The sequence below is a fragment of the Heteronotia binoei genome, chromosome 19 (genome assembly GCF_032191835.1).
Source record: "Heteronotia binoei isolate CCM8104 ecotype False Entrance Well chromosome 19, APGP_CSIRO_Hbin_v1, whole genome shotgun sequence".
Taxonomy (NCBI): domain Eukaryota; kingdom Metazoa; phylum Chordata; class Lepidosauria; order Squamata; family Gekkonidae; genus Heteronotia; species Heteronotia binoei.
Window position 1 is genome coordinate 36,559,896 of NC_083241.1, and position 25,431 is coordinate 36,585,326.

Sequence of the window (25,431 nt, forward strand, 5' to 3'; positions counted from 1 at the left end):
GGCATTTTCCCAAGTGGCTAGATCGCCTTGATCCTAAGGAGATTTCCAACACACTTTTATTAGGAGGGGGAATCCTATACAATCTTTTATACATACATGTGTGTGCGTGCGTAATCTGTTTGTTTCTATTCCAATGTGATTCTCCACCAGCAAAAAAGACAATCAGACAGACATAACCTTTATTGGCGTAACAGAAAAGGAATAGGGAATTCAAAGGAACTTCAAAATGGGGCATACAAACCGCAGTAATTTGCGGGCACAGAAAAAAAAAATCTACGTACGTATTTATGGTGGTATGCTGACTCACGGTTGGTGAGCATTCAGTGGAATCAATGCTCGGTTCTAAAACCGCCAATGAAATCCAAAGCTACCGAGAACTAGAATTTATGCCATGCAACAGTTTCACAGAAGAACAGTCAACTCTACAAACAGAAAGAGACTGATCCAGGCAGGCAGCCGTGTGGGTCTGAGGCAGTAGAACAAAGTAGGAGTCAAGCATCACCCTTAAGACCAACAAAGTTTTATTCAGAATGTCAGCTTTTGCATGCTCTAAGCACACGTCATCAGACAGCAGGGTGGAATGGCAAGCAGTCCTAAATATAGAGCAAGTGGGCAGCGAATCAGCATGCAAAACCATGGAAATGTCCCTGACAGTCGCTAGGCCCTGGCTTGTGATTCTTTTCATCGGTTAAGGGACCTCTCCATGATTCTGCATGCTGATTCGCTGCCCACTTTCTCTATATTTAGGACCGCTTGCCACTCCGTCCTACTGTCTGCTGAAGTGTGCTTAGAGCACACGAAAGCTGACATTCAGAAAGAGACTGATTTAGGAATAAACCTGTATTTTAAAAAAAACGAAAACAAAACCTATCTTTTTTGCTGAAGCAATTCTGGGACCACGGAAATATTAAGCGCGCGGCGGCTTTCCCTCTTAGTCCTTGGAAGGACCTTTGCGATCTTTAATATCCCGTCGCACCGGCAGCACAATCAATCTCATTCCTCTTGCAGGAAAGAACGCTGCTGTGGAGTCGCAACGTTCTCCTGACCTGATCGGAGAACGTATATTAAGCTGAATTTTCCAGCAGGGTGACTTCCAAAACGATTTGAGTCCAGTCCTTAGATATTAGCAAGACCGGTTTCGTGCGAAAGGAGAGCTGACTTTCAAAAGATTAGACCCCGAAAATTCTGTTGGTTTCTAAGGTGGTCTCAAACCCTACGTTTCAGATCCAATCTATAACTGAACTGAACTCAAATCGAGTTGTTCCACTGCAGACCAGCATGGAAGAAGAAGACAATATTGGCTTTATATTCCATCCTCCATTCAAGCATCTCAGAGCGGCTCACAATCTCCTTTATCTTCCTCCCCCACAACAAACACCCTGTGAGGTGGGTGGGGCTGAGAGAGCTCTCCCAGAAGCTGCCCTTTCAAGGACAAGCTCTGTGAACTATGGCTGACCCAAGGCCATTCCAGCAGGTGCAAGTGGAGGAGTGGGGGAATCAAACCCGGTTCTCCCAGATAACAGTCTGCATGCTTAACCACAGAACCAAAATGGCTCTACACCAAACTGGCAACTGCATTGGTAACGAAGTTTCCAAAATAGAAACTGGAAAGGCAGAATTCAATTTACTTTCTTTGGGAGATCACTGTATTCTGGGAAGGCACTGTGCCTCAGAAATCCAAAATACATCAAAGGTATAATAATAATTCTAGATCAAACCAAACTGAACTCTTTCTTCCTAGAAGCTAAAATGACTGAACTGAGGCTATTGTATTTGGTGGCATTCTGAGAAGACGAGAGTCGCTAGAAAACACAAGAGTGCTAGGAAAAGTGGAAGGCAACAAGAAAAGAGGAAGAAGACCTGCCATGAGATGGATGGACTCAATCAAAGAAGCCACGGGCCTCAATTTGCAAGACCTCTGTTAACCAGAGGACATTTCGGTGGTCAGGAGCTCTACCACTGAGCCACGGCCCCTCTTCAAACATCGCACCAGCGCTTTTCTTTCTTTCGTTTTTTTAAACAATACTTTATTTTGTCAATTTTATATTTAACAATAATAACAGAAGTGCAACGAAGTTACAATCCAGAGTGAATGATATCAGCTAGAAGATGAAACAGTGCCTGTCTGTACAGAAAAACCAAGAAGCTTACATTGTAAGACGGGTACAAATAGAGTATGATTGCCAGGGGAAAGTATTAGCCAAAGCTCTAAAAAAAAAGAAATAAATACAGAATTTTGCCAGTGTTAGCATTGTACGAACGGAAAACAGTCTTTGTGGCTAAATTCTAGGAAGGGTTCCCATGTGGTATAGAACACAGAGACAGAGGATTATATACGCAGTAAATATGGTCTGAAAGTCTTTCCATCACAAAACTAACCCAGATAGTTTTAAACAGGGCTTTTTGGGCAGGAAAAAAACCAGCAGGACCTCATCTGCATATTAGGCCACACCCCCTTATGTCACCATTGTTTCACACTTTTTCTACAAAAAAGCCCAGCAGGAACTATTTGCATACTAAGCCACACCCCCTGACACCAAGCCAGCCGGCACTGCGTTCCTGCTCAGAAAAAAAGCCCTGGTCTTAAACCAATTGGGGATTAAGGGAGGATGAGCAGACGTCCAGGTGCGTGCTACGGTGACCTTGGATGCAGTTAGAAACAAAAAAATTAGGTCCTTCCAGCAGGAGGGGATATTGTCATCAGGCCAACAGAGCAATAAAATGGTTTCAGGGGTAAATGGAACTGGCACCAGCTCTTGCTATTTCAAAGAGCCCCTGAAATAAGTTTCGCACTGAATTTCAACCAGAGTTTAATAATTCTGCTGCCCAACTGGGAAAAAGAGTCCAAGAAACCAGGACAGGAGAGACTTAGGCCCCTGGCTTCTGTCACAGACAGACGCATGAGTTGACTGGGTGCCACTTTCTGTTTCCAAAGAGCGGGGGGGGGGGGGGGCAAACAAGCGACCTGAAAATTGATTATTGGAGATTTCCCTACATATGTTAACGAACCTTCCCCTTTGCTAGCTCGCCCCGGCAAGAAAAAGCGACTGAATGGTCCCAGGAGGGAAGACGTTAAGTTTCCATTAGCGATATTCAGCTATCGTTTTACTGCTGCACTTTCGTGGCTTTGTGTTTAATATAGTATAATTATTGATGGGGAACAGTTGGGTATTTGTGTTAACGCTGCCCTTTCCTAATCTCTTGGTGGTTTGAAATATCAGTATAAATGGCCACCTTTCCCCGGAGAGCGAAATGGATACTCAGTGGCATCAGGATACGGGCTTCGCCGTCCCCCCTTCCCCAACTTTTACTGAAATTATCATTTTCTTTTAATGTGTAGCATTTCAACTCTCTCATTATTTAGGCATGTGGTGAATATGCATTTCATAAACCTGTTATAGAACAGAACTGAAATGCAGGCTTCCTTATTGGTTTGCTTCCCCCCCACCTTTTCACAGGAAATCAAAACTTACTGGCAGAAAACAGCGAAGACTTGAAATGACTTGGAATTCACTGCCACAGGAGGTGGCGGCGGCTACAAGCATAGCCAGCTTCAAGGGGGGATTGGATAAACATATGGAGAAGAGGTCCCTCAGTGGCTATTAGCCACAGCTTATTGTTGGAACTCTCTGTCTGGGGCAGCGATGCTCTGTATTCTGGGTGTTTGGGGGGGCATAGTAGGAGGGCTTCTATTGTCCTGGCCCCACTGATGAACCTTCTGATGGCACCTGGGTTTTTTGGCCACTGTGTGACACAGAGTGTTGGACTGGATGGGCCACTGGTCTGATCCAACATGGCTTCTCTTATGTTCTTATGTCTGGGGCAGTGATGCTCTGTCTTCTTGGTGCTTGGGGGAGCCACATTGGAAGAGCTTCTGGAGTTCTGGCCACACTGGAGGACCTCCTGATGGCACTTGGGTTTTTTTGGCCACTATGTGACACAGAGTGTTGGACTGGATGGACCACTGGCCTGATCCAACATGGCTTCTCTTATGTTCTTATGACTACTGATGAAGGTTAAGGTAGAAAGTGGCAAAGCAGGATTACAGCTGAACATCAAGAAAGCAGGGTCGACTTTGGCAAGTACTTGGATGGGGGAACTCCTTGAAATACCAAGGCTGGGAGGCAGGGGCAGTTTTATTCAGCCACTTCTCTGAATATTCTCCAGACCACCAGTAGGGGTCAGTCGCCAGAGGTTACCATGACTTTCAGGTGCAAACACACACACACCAGGGCTTTTTTTTGTAGCAGGAACCCTTTGCATATTAGGCCACACACCCCTGATGTAGCCAATCCTCCAAGAACTTACAGGGCTCTTCTTACAGGGACCACAGTAAGCTGCAGTAAGATTGGCCACATCAACGGGTGTGTGGCCTAATATGCAAAGGAGTTCCTGCTACAAAAAAAGCTCTCACACATACACAAAATACAAAAATGATGGAGGAGGAGGCAAAGATGACAACAGTAATGATGAAGAAACTGAGATTCTTTAAAGTTTTCTATTCACTGGTTCCATCATCAACTAAAAGGGAGACTGCAAACAAGAAAGGAGGAGGAGGTAAAGGGGCAACCATGAAGGGGCAACCAGGAACTAGGAAAGATTCTTAAGTGCAGAGAGATGCATCACCAGTGATTAAGGTGCCATAGTATCCCCTGTTACTATGTATTAGTGTGAAAGTTGGACAATAAAGTAGACTGCTGGGAAGAAAGTTGATTCATCCGAAATATTGCATTGGAGAAGAGTTTTCCAGAGACCGTGGACCACCAAAAAAAGACAAATAAGTGGGCTGTAGATCAATTCAAGCCTGAACTCTCCCTAGAAGCTAAAACGACCAAACGGAAACTATCATACTTCGGTCGCATTATGAGAAGACAAACATCACTGGAAAAGGTATATAACCGATAACGTATTTTTTAGGTATATTTTTGGCTGAAGAAGATCTGAATGCAGATCCCTAGAGATCATTAATTATATTTATATTATTTATTATTATATATTATTATTAATTTATATTATTAATATAATTATTATATGTATATTATTAATATTATTATAAGGTTGCCATAGGTCGGGACTTGACGGCACTTCGCACACACACACAAAATCAATAAAGTATGTGTAATTTCAGGGTTTTTTGCATACGAAAAGGCAGTAAGTAAAAAGAATCCCTAAATTAGGCCTCAGCCAAAGATACCTTGACAAACACCTACAGTCCTAGATGAGCTTTGATTTTGTTAGCTTAATGACGCAGGTTTTTTTATGCTGATCATATTGTATCTACCGTATTTTTCACTCCATAAGACGCACCTGAGCATAAGACGCACCTAGTTTTTAGAGCCGTTTGTGTGAATTTAGAGGCATTTGTGTGAATTTTTTGCAGTATTCACTCCTTAAGACGCACACACTTTTCCCTCCACTTTTTTGGGGGGGAAAAGTGAGTCTTATGGTGCAAAAAATACAGTACTTCTTGAACTTTTGCCTGTCTGAATCTGATCCTAAGATAATGGTATAGATGCGTTATTATAGGTTTTCGTCCTGGGGAGGAGGGGAATATAAAGGGTTAAGATGATGTGAATATTTGACTGAACTTGTTGTATATCATTTTTTTAAAGTGTAACGTAAAGAAAAATTAAAACATTTTTGATCACATTTCCCTCCGCTCTGTTTTAAGCTATTATTTTTTACTAAGTATGATTCTGTTTCAATCTTAAATTCTGCCTGCGCCTCTGTCCTGTTACAATACGGCAGATTTCAAAAGAATGCTGTAGATTCCTTGTGGACATTTCAATCCGGAAGCGAAGGTCTGGTTCAGAGGTAGCGGAGAGTTAGCGGAAAGCTTGTTTTAGGCCCCGTGGTACCCAGCCATAACTGGAATTTGACGCATTTTGACAGGACTGCTCCGGGGAGAGGAGACAAGCTTTTAGACACCGGTGCGGGGGCTGCATCAGCCCGTCGGCCCTTCGCTTCCAATGACGGCTCCAAAAGCCTCACAATGAACAGGCTGTCCGCTTACTTTGGGCAGATAACAGCACTCCTTCGAATACAGTGAGCAGGACTCAGGAAGGCTCCTCCCCTGCCACAGATGTTGAGAGTCTTTAAGGTGCTTCTAGACTCTGGCTCTTTTCTATGGCTAAAGGTAAAGGTAGTCCCCTGTGCAAGCACCAGTCGTTGCCAACTCTGGGGGGACGTTGCTTTCACGGCATTTTCACGGCAGACTTTTGACGGGGTGGTTTGCCATTGCCTTCCCCAGTCTTTTACACTTTCCCCCCAGGAAGAAGAAGAATTGCAGATTTATACCCCACCCTTCTCTCTGAATCAGAGACTCAGAGCGGCTTACAATCTCCTTTATCTCCTTCCCCCACAACAGACACCCTGTGAGGTGGGTGGGGCTGAGAGGGCTCTAACAGCAGTTGCCCTTTCAAGGACAACCTCTGCCAGGGGCTAATGGCTAACTCAAGGGGATTCCAGCAGGTGCAAGTGGAGGAGTGGGGAATCAAACCCGGTTCTCCCAGATAAGAGTCCGCGCACTTAACCACTACACCAAACTACCAAGCTGAGTACTCATTTTACTGACCTTGAAAGGATGGAAGGCTGAGTCAACCTGGAGCCGGCTACCTGAACCAGCTTCCGCTGGGATCGAACTCAGGTCGTGAGCAGAGGGCTGCGACTGCAGTACTGCAGCTTTACCACTCTGCGCCACGGGGCTCTTTTTCTACTGCTACAGACATACTGGCTATCCATCTTGATCTTTTCAGTAGAGTATTCCAAACTTTGGACAGTCTTTTTTTTTTTTTTACATTTGCTTGCATTGTTTTCCAGTTTTTCAATCCTAACCCCCGCTGTATTGTTTAGTTCATTAGGGATTTTTGATGTCGGATTGAAATGTTGAGAGAGAGAAAAAAAGGAAGTCCTTCTTCACCCAAAGAATGATTAACACGTGGAATTCACTGCCACAGGAGGTGGTGGCGGCTACAAGCATGGCCAGCTTCAAGAGGGGATTGGATAAGCATATGGAGCAGAGGTCCATCAGTGGCTATTAGCCACAGCTTATCGTTGGAACTCTCTGTCTGGGGCAGTGATGCCCTGTATTTTTGGTGCTAGGGGGGCACAGTGGGAGGGCTTGCAGTATCCTGGCCCCACTGATGGACCTCCTGATGCCACCTGGGTTTTTTTGACCACTGTGTGACACAGTGTTGGACCAGATGGGCCATGGGCCTGATCCAACATGACTTCTCTTACATTCCTATGTTTTTATCATATGCTGTAACCAATGCTCCCTCTAAGTTACAGAGTCTTGTAAGCAAAAATTCTACTTTGTGAGCTCATTAAAGTTGTGAGCTACTGAATAAATTATTGTGCTCTGGGGTCATCCTTCCTGAGCGAAGACAAAAATGTGTGAGCCGGAGGCTAAACAACTGTGAGCTAGCTCACACTAACTCGGCTTAGAGGGAACGTTGGCTTTAATCGACCTTGAGTCTCAGAACAAAGGCAAGCCGTAAATGACACGATTATCACTCTCATCTTAGATTCTAATAGCCAAACGTGGCCCAATCTGCAGGCATCTAAATCTTCAGATCTGGGGAGGGGACCACATTGACTGTAAACAGAGTTATGCAATCTTGGGCGACTTCTCCAAGTTTGCAGAAAAACATGAACATTTTTTTTTTTAAAATACAGATGGGGAATTGAAACTGCTACCCAAAACAAGAGTGTTGTTCCGCACTGGGATGACCCAGGCAAGCCCGATCTCATCTGATCTTGGAAGCTAAGTGGGGCTGAGCCTGGCAAGAACTTGGAAGGGAAACCTCAGAGGAATACCAGGGCTGGGACACAGAGGCAGGCAATAACAAACCACCTCTCTGAATGTCCGAGTCACACCAGGAGTCACCAGAAGTCATCCATAACTTCCAGGCAAGCAGGCAGGCAGGCAGGCAGGCAGGAAGAAAGGAAGGAAGATGGGGAGAGCTGGAAAGAAAGCAACTTTAATTTTAAATGCCTTCTCCAAGCTGCCAGCTGGCTTGGCAAAGTGATTTAAAGAGACAAATACCTCCTCCAAGTTGGCCAATGGGGTGATGGAGGTTTTGAGAGCCACACAATACATGTGAAAGAACCACATGTGACTCCCGAGCCACAGTTTGGCCATCCCTGGCTAAGACACATACCTGCTTTGTTGTTTTGTGAGCTCCCTGGGTTATTCTTTTGGATTTTCCTCCAATTTGCCATTTAGGCTTTCCTGAGAAGAGAAAAAGAAAATCGTCAATAACCCTTGAATGACAGCACCCCAGTCTAAGTATTTACTTCTGATTGGGACCTAAGAAAAGTCAGGTGGGGCAGCAGATCCAAGACTTACTATTCTTCACCTCACACACAACCTGTGGAACTCACAGCTGCAGGATGTAGGCTACTCCAAGCTCAGATGGGCTTCAAAGGAGGATTAGATGAACTTGTGAAGGACAGGGTCCATTACCAATTGCCATTAGCTACGATGTCTAAATGCGTTCAGTACAAGCTTGGGGTGGAGGGGGTATCTAGTTCCTGTGCCCTTTACAGGGCATCTGGCTTGCTGTGATGTTGGACCATGGGCCAGATCCTGCAGGGCTCCTCTTATAGTTTACAAGATTATGCATGGGATGGAGAAGGTAGAGAAAGAAATACTTTTCTCCCTTTCTCATAATACGAGAACTTGTGGGCACACAATGAAATTGCTGAGCGGTCAGGTTAGAACGAGTAAAAAGAAGTCCTTCTTCACCCAAAGGGCGATTAACACGTGGAATTCACTGCCACAGGAAGTAGTGGCGGCTGCAAACATGGACTGCTTCAAGAGGGGATTGGATCAGCATATGAAGCAGAGGTCCATCTGTGGCTATTAGCCAGAGTATATTGTTGGAACTCTCTGTCTGGGACAGTGATGCTCTGTATTCTTGGTGCTTGGGAGGGACAACAGTGGGAGGGCTTCTAGTGCCCTGGCCCCACTGATGGACCTCCTGATGGCACCTGGGGTTTTTTGACCACTGTGTGACACAGAGTGTTGGACTGGATGGGCCACTGGCCTGATCCAACATGGCTTCTCTTATGTTCTTATGTGACACAGAGTGTTGGACTGGATGGGCCACTGGCCTGATCCAACATGGCTTCTCTTATGTGACACAGAGTGTTGGACTGGAGGGGCCATTGGCCTGATCCAACATGGCTTCTCTTATGTGACACAGAGTGTTGGACTGGAGGGGCCACTGGCCTGATCCAACATGGCTTCTCTTATGTGACACAGAGTGTTGGACTGGAGGGGCCATTGGCCTGATCCAACATGGCTTCTCTTATGTGACACAGAGTGTTGGACTGGATGGGCCACTGGCCTGATCCAACATGGCTTCTCTTATGTTCTTATGTGACACAGAGTGTTGGACTGGATGGGCCACTGGCCTGATCCAACATGGCTTCTCTTATGTTCTTATGTGATACAGAGTGTTGGACTGGATGGGCCACTGGCCTGATCCAACATGGCTTCTCTTATGTTCTTATGTGACACAGAGTGTTGGACTGGATGGGCCACTGGCCTGATCCAACATGGCTTCTCATGTTCTTATGTGACACAGAGTGTTGGACTGGATGGGCCACTGGCCTGATCCAACATGGCTTCTCTTATGTTCTTATGTGATACAGAGTGTTGGACTGGATGGGCCACTGGCCTGATCCAACAGGGCTTCTCTTATGTTCTTATGTGACACAGAGTGTTGGACTGGATGGGCCACTGGCCTGATCCAACATGGCTTCTCTTATGTTCTTATGTGACACAGAGTGTTGGACTGGATGGGCCACTGGCCTGATCCAACATGGCTTCTCTTATGTTCTAATATTTATATTCTGGAGCAACAGAGCTGGCTCTGAAGTGCGCCAAAAGTAGCTCCACTCCCCTGATTTCTTGAGCTGGGGACAGAATACGTTTCTCACAGCCTTTTCAAATTCCAGCGCTCTCTTATCCTGATGAAAACCCACCAGAGGGCAAACAATGAGCTCCGGAAAATGATAACGTGCCTTTTGTCACAAGAAGGCTTGGTGTGAAAACATGGGGTTGGGGTATCCTGTTTAGGACCCTGATCTATGGGAAACCCTGGAAATGATGGGCAGATTTTTTTTTTTCCTGAGCATGCTCAATAAGAGTATAAGGTGGTGGTATTGCTAGTGAATCTACTTTAAATTTGACTCAGCGTAACAGGGCTTAACTATCCTTCATGCATGCTGCTTCATCATGAAAAATAAAACAATTTATGGCAGGATAAGGTACACCTGATGCTTTCTTTCCACAATATTCAGTTGTGTAGGATAGTTCCCTGAGAAGTAGCAGCCAATTGCTATTCTACTCAAACACATGGTGGCATCGCTGCACCATATTTGTCATGCTTAGATCCTGGTTTTCACAAGCACCACAAGCCACTTGGAAGAAAAAGGTAAAAAGGTAGTCCCCTGTGAAAGCACCAGTCGTTTTCGACTACGGGGTGACGCTGCTTTCACAACGTTTTCAGGGCAGACTTTTTTACGGGGTGGTTTGCCATTGCCTTTCCCAGTCATCTACACTTTCCCCCCAGCAAGCTGGGTACTCATTTTACCGACCTTGGAAGGATGGAAGGCTCAGGTCGTGAGCAGTTTCAGAGGGTAGCTGTATTTGTTTGTCGTTAACCAGATAGAAAAACCCAAAACAAAAGAGGAAGCCGTGCTAGTCAGCAACCCACACAAAGCAAAAGCTCACGGCTAATTACTGCAAAAACAAGTGCTGTATCTTTACGCAAATACAGAATAAAGTGCTTATCGATATTGGAAAATTTGTACAAAACACATCATACTGTACATGGACAGTTTAAATAAACTCTATGTAGACTCAAACAAATGGACTTCATTAGTTCACATAAAAGCATGTAGCTTAGAACAGTCCGTAACAAAGCTCATTTGGATACACAAGAGCACAGCTGTCTTCTTTTGAAGAAGAATTGCAGATTTATACCCCGCCCGTCTCTCTGAATCAGATACTCAGAGTGGCTTACAATCTCCTATATCTTCCTCCCCCACAACAGACACTGTGAGGTGGGTGAGGCTGAGAGGGCTCTCACAGCAGCTGCCCTTTCAGGGACATCTCCTGCGAAAGCTAAGGCTGACCCAAGGCCATTCCAGCAGGTGCAAGTGGAGGAGTGGGGAATCAAACCCAGTTCTCCGAGATAAGAGTCCCTACACTTAACCACTGCACTAAACTGGCTCTCAGTTTTGCTCACGTGGAGTTTGTAGGACCCTGTCCCAATGGTGGAAAGCGCAACGGCAGGCCAGTATTCCAAAGTCGTTTCTCAACGGGGCTTCGTCAGGCGCATACGTAGTACTGATACAAATGATACAATCACAGGCTCATTTCGAGCCATGCAAAAAACGCTGGAGTCAACAGAACACAGTAATTGGCCATGAGTTGCTGCTTTGTGTGGGTTGTTAACCAGCTAGAGCAGGGGTGTCAAACTCAATTGTCGTGAGGGCCAGATCTAACATAAATGAGACCTTGTTGGGTCAGGCCATGTGTGTCATAAAATGTCATGCCAGGTAGCAGAGCTATAAACTTTATAAAGGACACAAGATAAGCACAGTTAGATTTTGTGTCTCTCCAGTGTGATCAAGGGAACTGGGCAAAGGAAGCTCCGGCTCTTTCCCTCCCTCCCCACGGGATGAGGAGAGGGCGGAGCCACAGCCAATAGAAGGGAAAGAGGCTTGGCTCAGTAGCTCTCCTGTGTGACTGAGAGAGCCTGGCAAAGCAAGCTCTCCTTCCTCCCCAAGAAAGGCGTCTCAGCCAATGGAGAAAACAGAGGCTTTGCTCTGTAGCTCATGTGTGATTGAGCAAGCCTGGCAAAGCAAGCTGTGATGCAGAAGGAAGCAAGAGAGGGGGAGAAGAAGGCAGACTTGCTCCCAGGCCTGATAGGAACCCTGCGGGGGCCTGATCTGGCCCCTGGACCACACATTTGACACCCCTGAGCTGGAGTCTAGTCCAGTAGCACCAAAATTGTGGCAGATATCACAGCTGATACACACCGTCCTCCTCTTTGCTCTCCAGGGGCACGCTCCACGCAATCAAATTCCTCGCAGTTCGGCCCTCCTCAGCCACTATTTTCCTGACTTTGTCGTGGCTGTTAGAACGCTGGAAAGAAGCCTGGAGAGAGAGAACAGAAAGGAAACAGAAAATGAAACAAAAGGGGGTCTTCACATACTGGCAGAAAATGGGGACAGAAAAATCCCCCTCGGGAAAGAGTTGCAGTTTTGGTTCCATGACTGAGAAATTTATTTAATTTCTACCCCACTTTTCTCCCCAATGGGGGACCCAAAGCGGCTTACATCCTTCTCCTCTCCTCCACTTTAACCTCACAACAACCCTAAGAGAGAAGTTAAGCTGAGAGGGTGTGACTGGCCCAAGGTCACCCAGCAAGCTTCCATGGCACAAGCAGGGATTTAAACTTGGCTCTCCCAGATATGAATCTGACACTCTTAGAACTACACCCCCACACTGGCTCTTTGTGCTTCTGTGTACTGATAACACAAGCCCTTCAAAGGAATATGAAAAGAAAACTATGCTTGAAGCCTTGTTTCTGTCCTGAGAGCAACCCAAAAGAGCCAGTATGGAATAGTGCTTAAGTGCATGGACCGGGTGTGGATCTGGGAGAACAGGGGTTGATTCTCCACTCCTCCACTTACAGCTGCTGGAATGTCCTTGGTCAGCCATAGGTCTCGTAGGAGTTGTCCTTGAAAGGGCAACTTCTGGGAGAGCTCTCTCAGCCCCACCCACCTCACAGGGTATCTGTTGTGGGGGAGGGGAGAGCCAGTGGTTAAGCGTGCAGACTCTTATTTGGGAGAACCAGGTTTGATTCCCTACTCCTCCACTTGCAGCTACTGGAATGGCCTTGGGTCAGCCATAGCTCTCGCAGAGCTGTCCTTCAAAGGGCAGCTTCTGGGAGAGCTCTCTCAGCCCCACCTACCTCGCAGGGTGTCTGCTGTTGCGGGGGGGGGGGGGGAGGTAAAGAAGATAGTGACCGCTCTGAGATTCAGAGTACAGGGTAGCATATAAATCCAATACCATCATCATCATCCTTTTTGTGCAGACGCAGCTGCTGTTGTAGGACAATCTCTGCAAACATCTGTGGCTTTGACAAGTAACTGAGGCCCCAAAGCTCAACTGTGTGGTTGGAAACCCTGCATGGGGGGTGGGGGGTGGGGAGGGCATCATGTGCACATACCTAAAGGCATGGAATAAAATACTAGCATACATATGCACATGGCCCAGCCCTGCCTCTCCCAAAATATTTTCAGAGTGATATAATCTGTGCTTTGAGCTGGATGGCCCAAGCTAGCCCAGTCTCATCAGGTTGCAAAAGTGAAAGCACGGCCAGCCCTGGTTAGTAACTGGATGGGGGACCACCCCCCCCCCCCAAGGGAAGTCCAGGGGTCTCCAGGCCTTGAATTCAGCAGGAGCTCACAGGACCGCAGCTCCTGAACCTTTCTGAGGGTTCCCCCTCTTCCTCCCCACCTAGTCTGTTGAACAGTAGGTGCAGCTGCATAACAATCCCTGGATTAGGAGAGCGGGCAGCCAGCCAGCCACTAGGGGCTTTGCCACGCCCCCAGCAGCCCTCATTGACCCCTGGAGAAGCCAACGCCACTCTTTCTCCACTTCTTATGTGGTTCAGAAGAAGAAGAAGAAGATAGAAGAAGATATTGGATTTATATCCCGCCCTCCACTCCGAAGAGTCTCAGAGCGGCTCACAATCTCCTTTACCTTCCTCCCCCACAACAGACACCCTGTGAGGTGGGTGGGGCTGGAGAGGGCTCTCCCAGCAGCTGCCCTTTCAAGGACAACCTCTGCCAGAGCTATGGCTGACCCAAGGCCATGCTAGCAGGTGCAAGTGGAGGAGTGGGGAATCAAACCCGGTTCTCCCAGATAAGAGTCCATGCACTTAACCACTACACCAAACTGGTTCTGGGTGGCAGGTGGCTTGCTGGCCTTTTGACTGTGGAGGGAGAGCCCCAGGTGAGCGAGGCCTGCTTGGGCTGGCTGAATCTCTAGTCAGCCAAAGCAGGCCTCGCTCGCCTGAGGCTCTGCTTTCTTGCATTGGGTTGCTTGTGGCTGGTGGGGGGGATGGCATATGCTAATGAGTTATGCTAATGAGCTCCGCCACCTATTTTTCTACAAAACGACCCCTGGGGGTCGCTATGTGGGGCAGGCACTGGAAAACCACCTCTGTTCATCCTTTCTGGCCTGGATGGCCCAGGCTAGCTCGATCTTGTCAGATCTCGCAAGCTAAGCAGGGTCAGCCTTGGTTAATATTTGGATGGGAGACCACCCAGGAACTCCAAGGTCCCTATGCAGAGGGAGGCAACGGCAAACCCACCTCTGTTCGTCTCTTGCCTTGGAAACCCCCCCACCCCCCCAGGGGTGCCATCAGTCAGCTGTGACTTGACAACACTTCCCACACTACCCCCAAAATATGCGAGAAGAGACTCGCTATACTTTTGTGATGTGCTGCGGGGTGCCGAACAGGCCTCTGGTTTCTTTATCCTCGGATCAGCCTCTACTGTGTGGATTTAAAGTCCCAGTACGTCTTCTGGCGCGATGCGCACAAAGGAACTGAAGCTGCTGATTGCCTGCTTGGGGGAATGAATGCATACCCAGGGACAGCTGGGACAGCGCCACACGTCGAGGAAAATATCCTGCGTGAACCAGCTGATGGCTTTGGTGTAGTGGTGTAGAGTCAGCGGTTAAGTGCGCAGACTCTTACCTGGGAGAACCGGGTTTGATTCCCCACTCCTCCATTTGCACCTGCTGGAATGGCCTTGGGTCAGCCATAGCTCTCGCAGAGCTGTCCTTCAAAGGGCAGCTTCTGGGAGAGCTCTCTCAGCCCCACCCACCTCACAGGGTGTCTGTTGTAGGGGTGGGGGGAAGGTAAAAGAGATTGTGACCGCTCTGAGGAGAAGAAGAATTGCAGATTTATACCCCGCCCTTCTCTCTGAATCAGAGACTCAGAGCGGCTTACAATCGGCTTTATCTTCTCCCCCCACAACAGACACCCTGTGAGGTGGGTGGGGCTGAGAGAGCACTTCCAGAAGCTGCCCTTTCAAGGACAACCTCTGCCAGAGCTATGGCTGACCCAAGGCCATTCCAGCAGCTGCAAGTGGAGGAGTGGGGAATCAAACCCGGTTCTCCCAGAGAAGAATCTGCACACTTAAGCACTATACTGGCATTACCACTAAATGGCTTCTAGTTGGTGTTTCCCCTTCAGCGGGTTTACCACTTTGTAACACCTCCGTTCCCTGCTTTTGTCATCAAGCTTGACATTTAACCACTACACCAAACTGGCTCTCCAGCTCTGAGACCCTGAGTATAGGGCAGGACATAAATGCAATATCATCTTCTTCCACCTTATCCACAAGTAACAGGATCTGACTCGGTCGGGAGGCTGCTGAAGGTGAAGCCATCGTGGCTGAAAGCCCCGAATTCCCTCTAGTTTTTGGTGATAAAAGACAGGTCTGTGTGTGACCCAGCTTTTTTTTTTTTAAAGATACAGCAGATACTGATGCTCAAGAGGCTTTCCAAAACCTTGCAAATATAAACAGCGCGAGCCCCAGCCTCGAGCCCCTGCAAGCGAAGGAGCCCAGGGACAGTGGAAGTGGCAGCCTCTGGTTTCCTCTCCCTTTTTTTGTGGGGGCAGGGCTGTTGGGAGAGGCCATGGTCACTGCTTGTGCCCCTACCCCATGGCACCCTTGTCTAGGTCGGGGTCCCCAGCAGGTTGCCTGGGGGAGGAGGCGGCACAGTGTCTGTCGACAGTTTTCCTGGTGCCCACCAAGTGTTCTTAGAAAGTGGGTGGGGCCAGGTGAGGGGGAGGAGGATAGGTTGGATTTATGCCCCGCCCTTCACTCGGGAGTTTCAGCACAGTTTGCAATTTCCTTTCCCTTCTTTTCCTCACAACGGACACCCTGTGAGTCAGGTGGGGCTGAGAGAGCTCTAAGAGAAGCTGCTCTTGAGAGAACAGCTCCGAGAGAGAACCGTGACTGGCCCAAGGTCACGCCACCGACTGCATGTGGAGGGGGAGGTGGGGAATCAAACCCAGTTCTCCGGATTACAGTCCACTGCTCTTAGCCACTATACCAAACTGGCTCTCACTAGGGCTTCTAATTGGCTGTGCGGGTTAAAACAGCTTTTGGGCAAGGACTGTTACTGTAGCATTGGTTTTATGCTCTCTCTGACTTCTCTTTCACAGTGTGTTTTTAAAATTCACTTCTCTTAGCCCTTGCACCTGGGCTTCCTCTGCATGTGGCTGGCTCTGCTTCCCATGTGGCCATTTGGAGACTGTGCCCAACACCCTCTGTCAGAATTCAAAAGGTGCCCAGTTGGCTACTCCTGGCCTGTGTCTTGTTAGTGGTTAGGCAGCCCCTGAGTCTTAAACTGGAGATGCTGGGGATTGAACCTGGGACCTTCTGCATGCAAAAACAGAGACCTTACCACTGCACCACCGTCCCTTCCTTTCGCAGCACAAACTAAGTTGGCCACAGCTAACCTTGTGGGCTTGGTACAGGATTCACATGGCAAAATGCAATTGATTTCAGTAGGGAAAATATATATATATGGATGTGACTCACCATCATGCTATAACTGTCCTCCGTGTCGACCGATTCGCTTATCGCGTTTTTGGATGACCCCATGAAGTCGTCATAGCTGCAAAACGTAAAACACAAAATCACACAGGTCTCCGTGATTCCTTCAGACAGAAAGCCAGAGGCCGCGCCACGATGCTATGCCAGCATCGCCACAACGATACGCCACACGTCACAGACACAAACATGGATGGTGTGTTTGTTCGTTAATGACCAGGTTTGGTTAGTACAAAACCAAACGGTATCCTGAAGCTCCCAAGAGGGCAAACCGTAGCAAATGAAAATTGCTCGCGGAAGCGTGCGGTGTAATAAACGCGTTAGAATGCAAAAGTGCCTGAAGACTCTTATTTTGGCAGAACGTGAACAGAAGCTACCCCTGTGTATGCCACTGCCATAAACCATCTCTGAAACTAGATTAATGTTGTCATTTCTTAATAGAGCACAGCCAGGAAAAAGGGGAAAAACTGGGTGGCTTTCAAAGGGGTATTAACCCATTTCTAGTTTGGCTCTTCATTCTAAGCCTCATGTTTCCAGACTAGTTACAAATCCTCCTCTTTCTAATTCTAGTTGCACCCAAAATTAAAAAAAGGAAGGAGCTGGGGTGGGGGGTTGTCTTCCCTTGCCAAGCACAATTTTACCCCACTAGAACAGAGGTCCCCAACATAATCCCCATGGCGCCCATTGATACCTTCCCTGGTGCCTGCCAAGTGTTTTTAGAAAGTGGGCAGGGCCATTGTATTTTATATGTGTATATCTGTGTGTGAGTGTGTGCACCTAGAAGTCATGGCAATCCAGGGTAACTGATTCCTACTAGGGGCCTGGAGGATATTCAGATAGGTGGCTGAATAAAGCCTGCCCCTGCCTCCCGACTGCTGGTATTCCAAGGCGGTCTCCTATCCAAGTCCTTGCCAGAGTCGGCCCTGCTTAGAGATTTAATCAGCTGTGAGGATTTTTAAAAACACTGCTCAGACAGCCGCCCAAGGATCTTCAGTGCGTGACTGAAAGTAAGCTGCGGCCGCCATTTTTGCGGCTGGCTCTGTCTCCTGCGGCAGCCATTTTGTGGCTGGCTCCGTCTCCTGCGGCAGCCATTTTGTGGCTGGCTCCGTCTCCTGCGGCAGCCATTTTGTGGCTGGCTCTGCCTACTGTGGCAGCCATTTTGTGGCTGTGCCCCTCACGCTGTGTCAGAATTTCAAAGGTTTCCACTGGTTCAAAAAGACTGGGGACCCCTTACATTAGAAGAACAAAAACTGCTAATATGCAGGCAGGTCCCTACAGAAGCATAATTAGTTCACTAATAGAATTTATCCCTTGCACGTGCAAGATTACAGAACTTTTCATTTCTGCTTGCAAGGAAAAAACACTACCATGAAGGTGACATTTGGTACCATATACCTAACTACGTGCTTAGATGGCCACACAGCTCTTCCTTTAAAAATTTTTCTTCATTTAACTATCGTTTTCTCTACCGCAACGGTGTCAGGCCCCAAATTACATTCCCCCTCTAGCATAAAACGAAGTCCGCCCTAGTCTTCCTCTTCCGGGACATGAGAGTCCCTTATTGCTATCAGAATTATTGGATTAAATGATGCAACCGACCAGATGCGTGGTTAAACCTGAAATTTATGGCAGACGGAAGTGTTGGACAAGGTGATATATAAAGCGTACTAACGCAATGCTGCCGAAATACCTGTGATCGCAACGAGGACTGGCTTTTGTGGAACACAAAATTCCTCCACTGTTTCCTCTTTTTTACTGCCACAGTAGCCTTTCTACAGTCCCAGAGCAGTAAAATAATTCCTTTCTTATCATCTCCACTTAAGCCGTCAACTAAAAATCAATGTATTGGGGTCCTCTCCCCACAAAATCCCCCCTCCCCCAAAAAAATCTGGTGGAAAGGGCTGTAAAGTCACATCTGACATGGCCACCTTGTATGGTTTTCAAGGCAAGAGATCTTCAAAGGTGGTTTGCTATTGCCTATCTCTGCGTCCCAACTCTGGTATTCCTGAAGAACTCCCATCCAAATAGCGACCATGACCAGCCCTACTTACGTAGCTTGCAAGCTCTGACAAAATCGGGCTAGCTGGTGCTCTCCCAAAAAACCAATGTCAGGTCCTAATTCCACTGTCCTTCAAGTTTCCTCTCTTGCCCACTTAAAAGTTATAAATTTGTATCATTCAGGCATGCACAGTTAATTGTTCAGTTCATACTATACACCCTTAAGGATAAAAGACCACAACTTCTGATGTTAATTTTTAGCTGTAGTTGCGAAGGCAGACACACCACCAGCCTGACTCACACTGTGCATCCGACAAAGTAGGCCCTCGCTGCTAAAAGCGCATGCCACGGAGACGGCTGGCCACGAGGCGGACGAAGCCCACGAAGGGGGAGGGCAGCAGAAAGGACGGAGGTGTGAGCATAGTTCGCCATGCGCACAAACACACACAAAGTGCACCCAACACAACCTTCATCCCACAATCGCTCTTCCTTTGATAACCAGGGAACCCGGGTGCCGTGCGGAACCGCCGAAGCCAGGACGCTCGCGCTCTCTCGCACGCTCTCCCCCTGCCGATCGAGCCTCCGAGATGGCACTGGCTTCCCAAAGCAGCCAATCTTTTCAAGATTTGTGGGCCACCTGCAAAAGCTCAATGAGCTTCTTCTAGCGCAATCCTCCCAGCTATCAAAGGAGGCAAAAGAGCGAGGAGATGGCTGTACAGGTGGATCATGCGGGGCCACTGCCAAAAACATGCAAGAAGCAAGGGCAGGGGCGAGCCAGGAGGGTGGCAGGAGAGGCCAACCGGGGGAGAAGGGTGCCGTGCAAGGGCCTCGGGTGGCGAAATGGCTATCCGCCCCCCCCTTGGCATGCCACAACAAACTCGACAGACTCAGAGGGGCCACAGGACTCTCTCTCAAAAGAGAAATAGGAGTGCCGTTCATACCATGAAAAGGTAAGGCTTTTGTCCGTTAGTGGACTAAGTCTTAGTCCTGATAAACCGTGTGATCACTTTTGGGGGGAAAAGAAAGGGGGGGAAAAAGTTACAGAATTGAAGACATTTTTTGCAGGTTACACGCACGCCCTATTCAGGGGTCTTGTCAAGAGAAGCGTCACCCGGGTGTTAAAGCTGTCAGGGATAGACAAACGACACTTGAGAAAGGCGATTAGTGTATTTCTGGAGAAACAGGGACTGCGCAGAAGGGAATCCCAATAAAGCAAGGGTCCACGCTTCTGTAGAACCCCTCCCCGAAGACCTCAGCCATTGCACATCTGGTTCCCCCCCTCCCCGGACAAAGCAACTGGTCTCAAAAATGGCAAAAATCTCAGCAAAGATTAGGCCAAAACCAGCACCGGGAGTATTTGAATGATTCAGAGTATCCACCCTGCATTCCAATGAATGCACCTTACCAATGGTCACAACCAGTGTTTCCTCTAAGCTGAGTTAGCGTGAGCTAGCTCACAGATTTTTAGCCTCCGGCTCACAAATTTTTGCCTCAGCTCAGGAAAAATGGCCCCAAAGCAAACTAAATTAAGCAGTAGCTCGCAACTTTAATGCTGGTAGCTCACGAAATAGCATTTTTGCTCACAAGACTACACAGCTTAGAGGAAGCACTGGTCACAACTAGTGTTCCCTCTGAGTTAGCGTGAGCTAGCGCACAGATTTTTAGCCTCCAGCTCACACGTTTTTGCCTTAGCTCAGGAAGGATGACCCCAGAGCACCCTAATGTATGCGGCATCTCACAACTTTAATGCCAGCAGATAACGCACAATTTTTGCTCACAAGACTCTGTAGCTTAGAGGGAACATTGGTCACAACCAATGTTCCCTCTAAGCTGCAGTGTCTAATGAGCAAAAATTCTACTTCGTGAGGGATAAATTTCTTCTCCATGCCGGCCAATGTAGCGGTGGGGGCTTCGAGAGCCACACAATAAGCGCAAAAGAGCCACATGTGGCTCCTGAGCCACAGTTTGGCCACCTCTGCTACAGTGTAGAGCTTCCCGAAACTAGGATCCTGCTATGCAATTCTCACATCGTTTAATGTGTCATCTTAATACTCAGGAGTTGCTTCGGTCCTGTTGACAGATTTCTGGTTGGTCCAACAATCCTAGTTCCTATCACTTTGTTGAATGTCCCATTGACTCACTTTGTGTAATCCGCCTTGAGCCCAAGTGGAAAAGGTGGGCTAGAAACGAAAATAACAAATAATAACAAAACAACAGACTAGTTCATTAAATAAGCAGGGAAACTCAAAGGCTAAGTGCGAGAGAGAAATATCTGTGGCGTTCACACTCCTTTCACACACAGAGAGACCCCAGAGGTAGACCATGAGCTTAGCCCTGATGCACTCTGTCAGTCTAACCCAGCGGTCCCCAACCTTTTTGGCACCAGGGACTGGTATTGTGGAAGACAATTTTTCCATGGACTGGGGCAGGGGCAATGGCTTCTGGATGATACATTTACACTATATTTTGGTGTGGTGGTTAAGTATGCGGACTCTTATCTGGGAGAACCGGGTTGGATTCCCCACTCCTCCACTTGCACCTGCTGGAATGGCCTCGGGTCAGCCATAGCTCTCGCAGAGCTGTCCTTGAAAGGGCATCTTTTGGGAGAGCTCTCTCAGCCCCGCCTACCTCAGAGGTGTCTGTTGAGGGGGAGAAAGATAAAGAAGATTGTGAGCCACTCTGAGATTTGGAGCGGAGGGCAGGATATAAATCCAATGTCGTAGTCTTATTATTATTACTACATTGTAATATAAAATTAAATAATTATATAACTCATGGCCCAGTTGCTAACAGGTCACAGACCGGTACTGGTCCATGGCCCAGGGATTGGGGACCCCTGGTCTAACCTACTCCACAGGGCTGTTGTGTGGATACAATGAAGAAGGAGATACACCAACTTATGGGAGAAGATGGCTGTATAAAAATGTCCTAACTAAATTGCTCATTAGCCAGTTTGGTGTAGTGGTTAAGTGAGCGGACTCTTATCTGGGAGAACCGGGTTTGATTCCCCACTCCTCCACTTGCACCTGCTGGAATGGCCTTGGGTCAGCCATAGCCCTGGCAGAGGTTGTCCTTGAAAGGGCAGCTGCTGTGAGAGCCCTCTCAGCCCCACCCACCTCACAGGGTGTCTGTTGTGGGGGAGGAAGGTAAAGGAGATTGTGAGCCGCTCTGAGACTCTTTGGAGTGGAGGGCGGGATATAAATCCAATATCTTCTTCTTCATTTGCTTACTTACTTTATACTTTACTGTACTTCACAACAGGGACCCAACTTGGTTTACAAAAGTCAACGCTTCTCTGTTTTGTCCCCAAAACAACCCTGTTGAAGTAGGTTAGGTTGAAAGTTTGTGACCGGCCCAAGGATCCTGAGCCCTCACACGCAAACTAATTCTGAGGACAGCCAGCTCCACAAGGCTGTTGTGGAAATAAAACGAAGAACAGGGGGAACGATATACACTGCTGTAAGCTCCACAGAAAGATGGCAGTACGTAAATGTACTATGGTAAGAAGAGAGGCTCCAGCAGCGCTTCGGTATCACGTATGAATCCACTTTGGAGGGAAAGACAGTGGCCAACCTCACACAGCTGCTGGGAAACTAAAACGGAGAAAGGGAGACTATAAGCTGTCATGAGCTCCGACGCAGGAGGGGAGCATGCAGACGTACAAACACCTCCAGAGGTTCGGGTGCCATTTGTGAATCCACTTCTGAGGTAAAGAGGAAAAGACCGACAAACATCACAGGGCTGCTGTGAAAATAAAATGGAGAAGGGGAGATATAGGCTGCTGTGAGCTCCTAAGAGGATAGAGGAGGAGATTGTATCTGCCAGTATACAGATATGCACAGGGGTGTCGATCTCATTTGTTATGAGGACCGGATCTGAGACCTTGTTGGGCCGAGCCATGCTGAGGCGGGGCCATGTGTGTTCCTATTTAAGATGAGGTAGCAGAGACACAAACTTTATAACAAACACAATTACATATATTTTTAAAAAAATCTTAAAACTCTTAAAATGATAGCACTCGCTGGCCTTACTTCGTATTTCTCCCATGGGTGCTTTCTTTGTATTTCTCCCATGGGATCCAGGGAACTGGGCAAAGGAAGCTTTGGCTCTTGTCTTCCTTCCCCAGGGGCCCAGGAGGGAGAGGAGCCTCAGCCAATAGAAGGCTTGGCTTAGTAGCTCTATTGTGCAATTGAGCAAGCCTTGCAAACCAAACTGTTATGCAGAAGGAAGCAAGAGAGAGGGAGAAGGAAGCAGATGACAGCCAGTTGCCCGGGGGGCCTGATTCGGGCCCTGGACTGCATGTTTGACACCCCTGTAGCATCTCCAGAGAGACTCAGGTGTCCTCTGCAAATCCACTACTGAGGTAAGGAAGAAAAGAGAGTGCCCAACTTTGCAGGGCTTTTGTAAAACAAAATAGAGAAAGGGAGAACAATATACATTGCTGTGAGCTCCTAAAAGGAAAGGGAATATAGAGATGCACTAACATCTCCAGAGAGGCTCAGGTGTCCTCTGCAAATCTATTACTGAGGTAAGGAAGAAAACAAAGTGGCCAACCTTGCAGGGCTGTCGTGAAAATCAAAACAAGGAAGGGACAATACACGCTGTCATTAGCTCGCTGGAGGAAAGGCAGTAAACGGTTTTACCAAGGGAATACGAGAGGCTACGGGGGGCTTCAGGCATTACCTATGAGTCCACTCGAGGAAACAAGGGAGGCTAGCCTCACAAGGCTGTTGTGAAATCACCACAATTGAGGAGGACCATATATACAACCTTGAGTTTTTCACAATGAGGTTGGCACATAGAGAGGCGCAAATGTACTAAGAGAGTCTCCAGGGGAAATTAAGGTGTTACCTATGAACCCACCTCCAAAGAAACAAGGGCAGCCAGCCTCACAAGGCTGTTGTTAAAACACAACAATTGAGAAGAGGAGGACAATATGCAAAACCCTGAGTTCTTCACAGTAAGACTGACATTAAAAGGTAAAGGTAGTCCCCTGTGCAAGCACCAGTCGTTTCTGACTCTGGGGTGATGTCACATCACAACGTTTTCACAGCAGACTTTTTAACGGGGTGGTTTGCCATTGCCTTCCCCAGTCATCTACATTTCCCACCCCAGCAAGATGGGGACTCATTTTACCAACCTCGGAAGGATGGAAGGCTGAGTCAACCTGGAGCCAGCTACCTGAGCCCAGCTTCCACCGGGATCAAACTCAGGACGTGAGCAGAGAGCTCGGACTGCAGTACTGCAGCTTTACCACTCTGTGCCACAGGGCTTTTCAATATAAGCCTACTAAATAAAGAAAGAAATAATAAACATTTCTGCCCTGCAACCAAGTGGGAAGGATTCAGTTGTTTAATCTGTCAAAATCCAATCACCACCAAAAGATCCCCACTTAACCAAACTGCAGGAGAATTCTGAAAAGTACCTGAACATGAACATATGAAGCTGCCTTCTACTGAATCAGACCCTTGGTCCATCAAAGTCAGTATTGTCTTCTCAGACTGGCAGCGGCTCTCCAGGGTCTCAAGCTGAGGTTTTCCACACCTATTTGCCTGGACCCTTTTTTGGAGATGCCGGGGATTGAACCTGGGACCTTCTGCTTCCCAAGCAGATGCTCTACCACTGAGCCAACCTGGATGTCTGTTATTCCGCAGAGAGGGCAATTTTCTTTTTTAAACACAAGAGAAACAGCTTACTCATGTTGTGTTTAAAAAAGAAAATTGCCAGATAATAAGAAGAAAATTGGAATTCCACACAGGTTTAGCAGTGTGAAACTCATGGCATGTATGGATGCAAGACCGCAGCTTTACCCCTCTGCGCCACAGGGACTCCTTAGGTTAGCCTAGGAAAGGAAAGGAAAGGTCCCCTGTGCAGTTTCCGATTCTGGGGTGACGTTTTCACGGCAGACTTTTTATGGAGTGGTTTGCCATTGCCTTCCCCAGTCATCTACACTTTCCCCCCCAGCAAGCTGGGGACTCAGTTTACCGACCTCGGAAGGATGGAAGGCTGAGTCAACCTGGAGCCGGCTACCTGAAAACCCAGCTTCCGCTGGGATCGAACTCAGGACGTGCGCAGAGCTTAGGACTGCAGGTCTGCAGCTTTACCACTCTGCGCCACGGGGCTCTTATTAGGTTAGCCTACAGAGGCGCTAATAACGTCCTAAGAAAGGCTCCAGAGGGGCTTCAGCGTCACCTACGAATCCACGTCTGAGGTAAAAGCCAGCGGGCCAACCTCGCAGGGCTGTTGCGGACATAAAAACGGAGGCGGGGGGAACCAACCGAGGCCGCTGCGAGCCCCTGGGAGGGAGGGAGGCAAGGCGGCATCCAGCGGTCCTAGCTCAACGAGGGAGGAGGCTGCAGAGGGGGGCTTGGAGGCGTCGCCTGTGAATTAATCCCCTTCACGGGCAAGGAGAGGGGCCTCTGAGACGCTCCTCAGCGCCGCCGGGAGAATCCTGAGAGAAATAAGCGGCTTGAGCCGGCGGGGGCCGCCACGGAGGAGGCCCTGCCCTCGGCCCGGCTTGCCCTGGGTAAGCCCAGCAGAAGGAGCCGGCCGGTGCCACCGACCCGCCGCCATCTTGCTCCCCGCGGCTGCCCCTCCTCCTCTTCCTCCTCCCCGCCTCCCGCGCGGCGCGCCCCCGGGGCCTCGCGGCTCTCTCACCCTCGCCTCCTCGGCGCGCCGTTCCGCCTGCGTGCGTCCCGCCGCTGTGACGTCATCTCGCCCCGCCGGGGAGCCGGTGCGGCGGCCGAAGCAGCGCTCGCGCTGGGAGCCGCTTGC

At 48.3% G+C, this 25,431-nt stretch overlaps 1 protein-coding gene across 2 annotated transcripts in view; it reads right to left on the bottom strand.

Moving 5' to 3' along the window:
* SCAPER (S-phase cyclin A associated protein in the ER) overlaps window positions 1-25,431 on the bottom strand; it is a 251,036-nt gene extending 225,605 nt beyond the window's left edge. Inside the window, exons 1-5 of one of the 2 annotated variants that reach the window (XM_060259909.1) lie at window positions 25,315-25,409; window positions 19,599-19,663; window positions 16,648-16,723; window positions 12,058-12,175; window positions 8,163-8,233 (exon numbers count right to left, since the gene is read on the bottom strand). In XM_060259909.1, coding sequence (XP_060115892.1) covers window positions 8,163-8,233; window positions 12,058-12,175; window positions 16,648-16,710 — 252 coding nt within the window. In that variant the 5' untranslated portion in view covers window positions 16,711-16,723; window positions 19,599-19,663; window positions 25,315-25,409. Of the gene's footprint in view, window positions 1-8,162; window positions 8,234-12,057; window positions 12,176-16,647; window positions 16,724-19,598; window positions 19,664-25,314 lie in introns of both variants that reach the window. The other variant, XM_060259908.1, reaches the window with a different exon arrangement.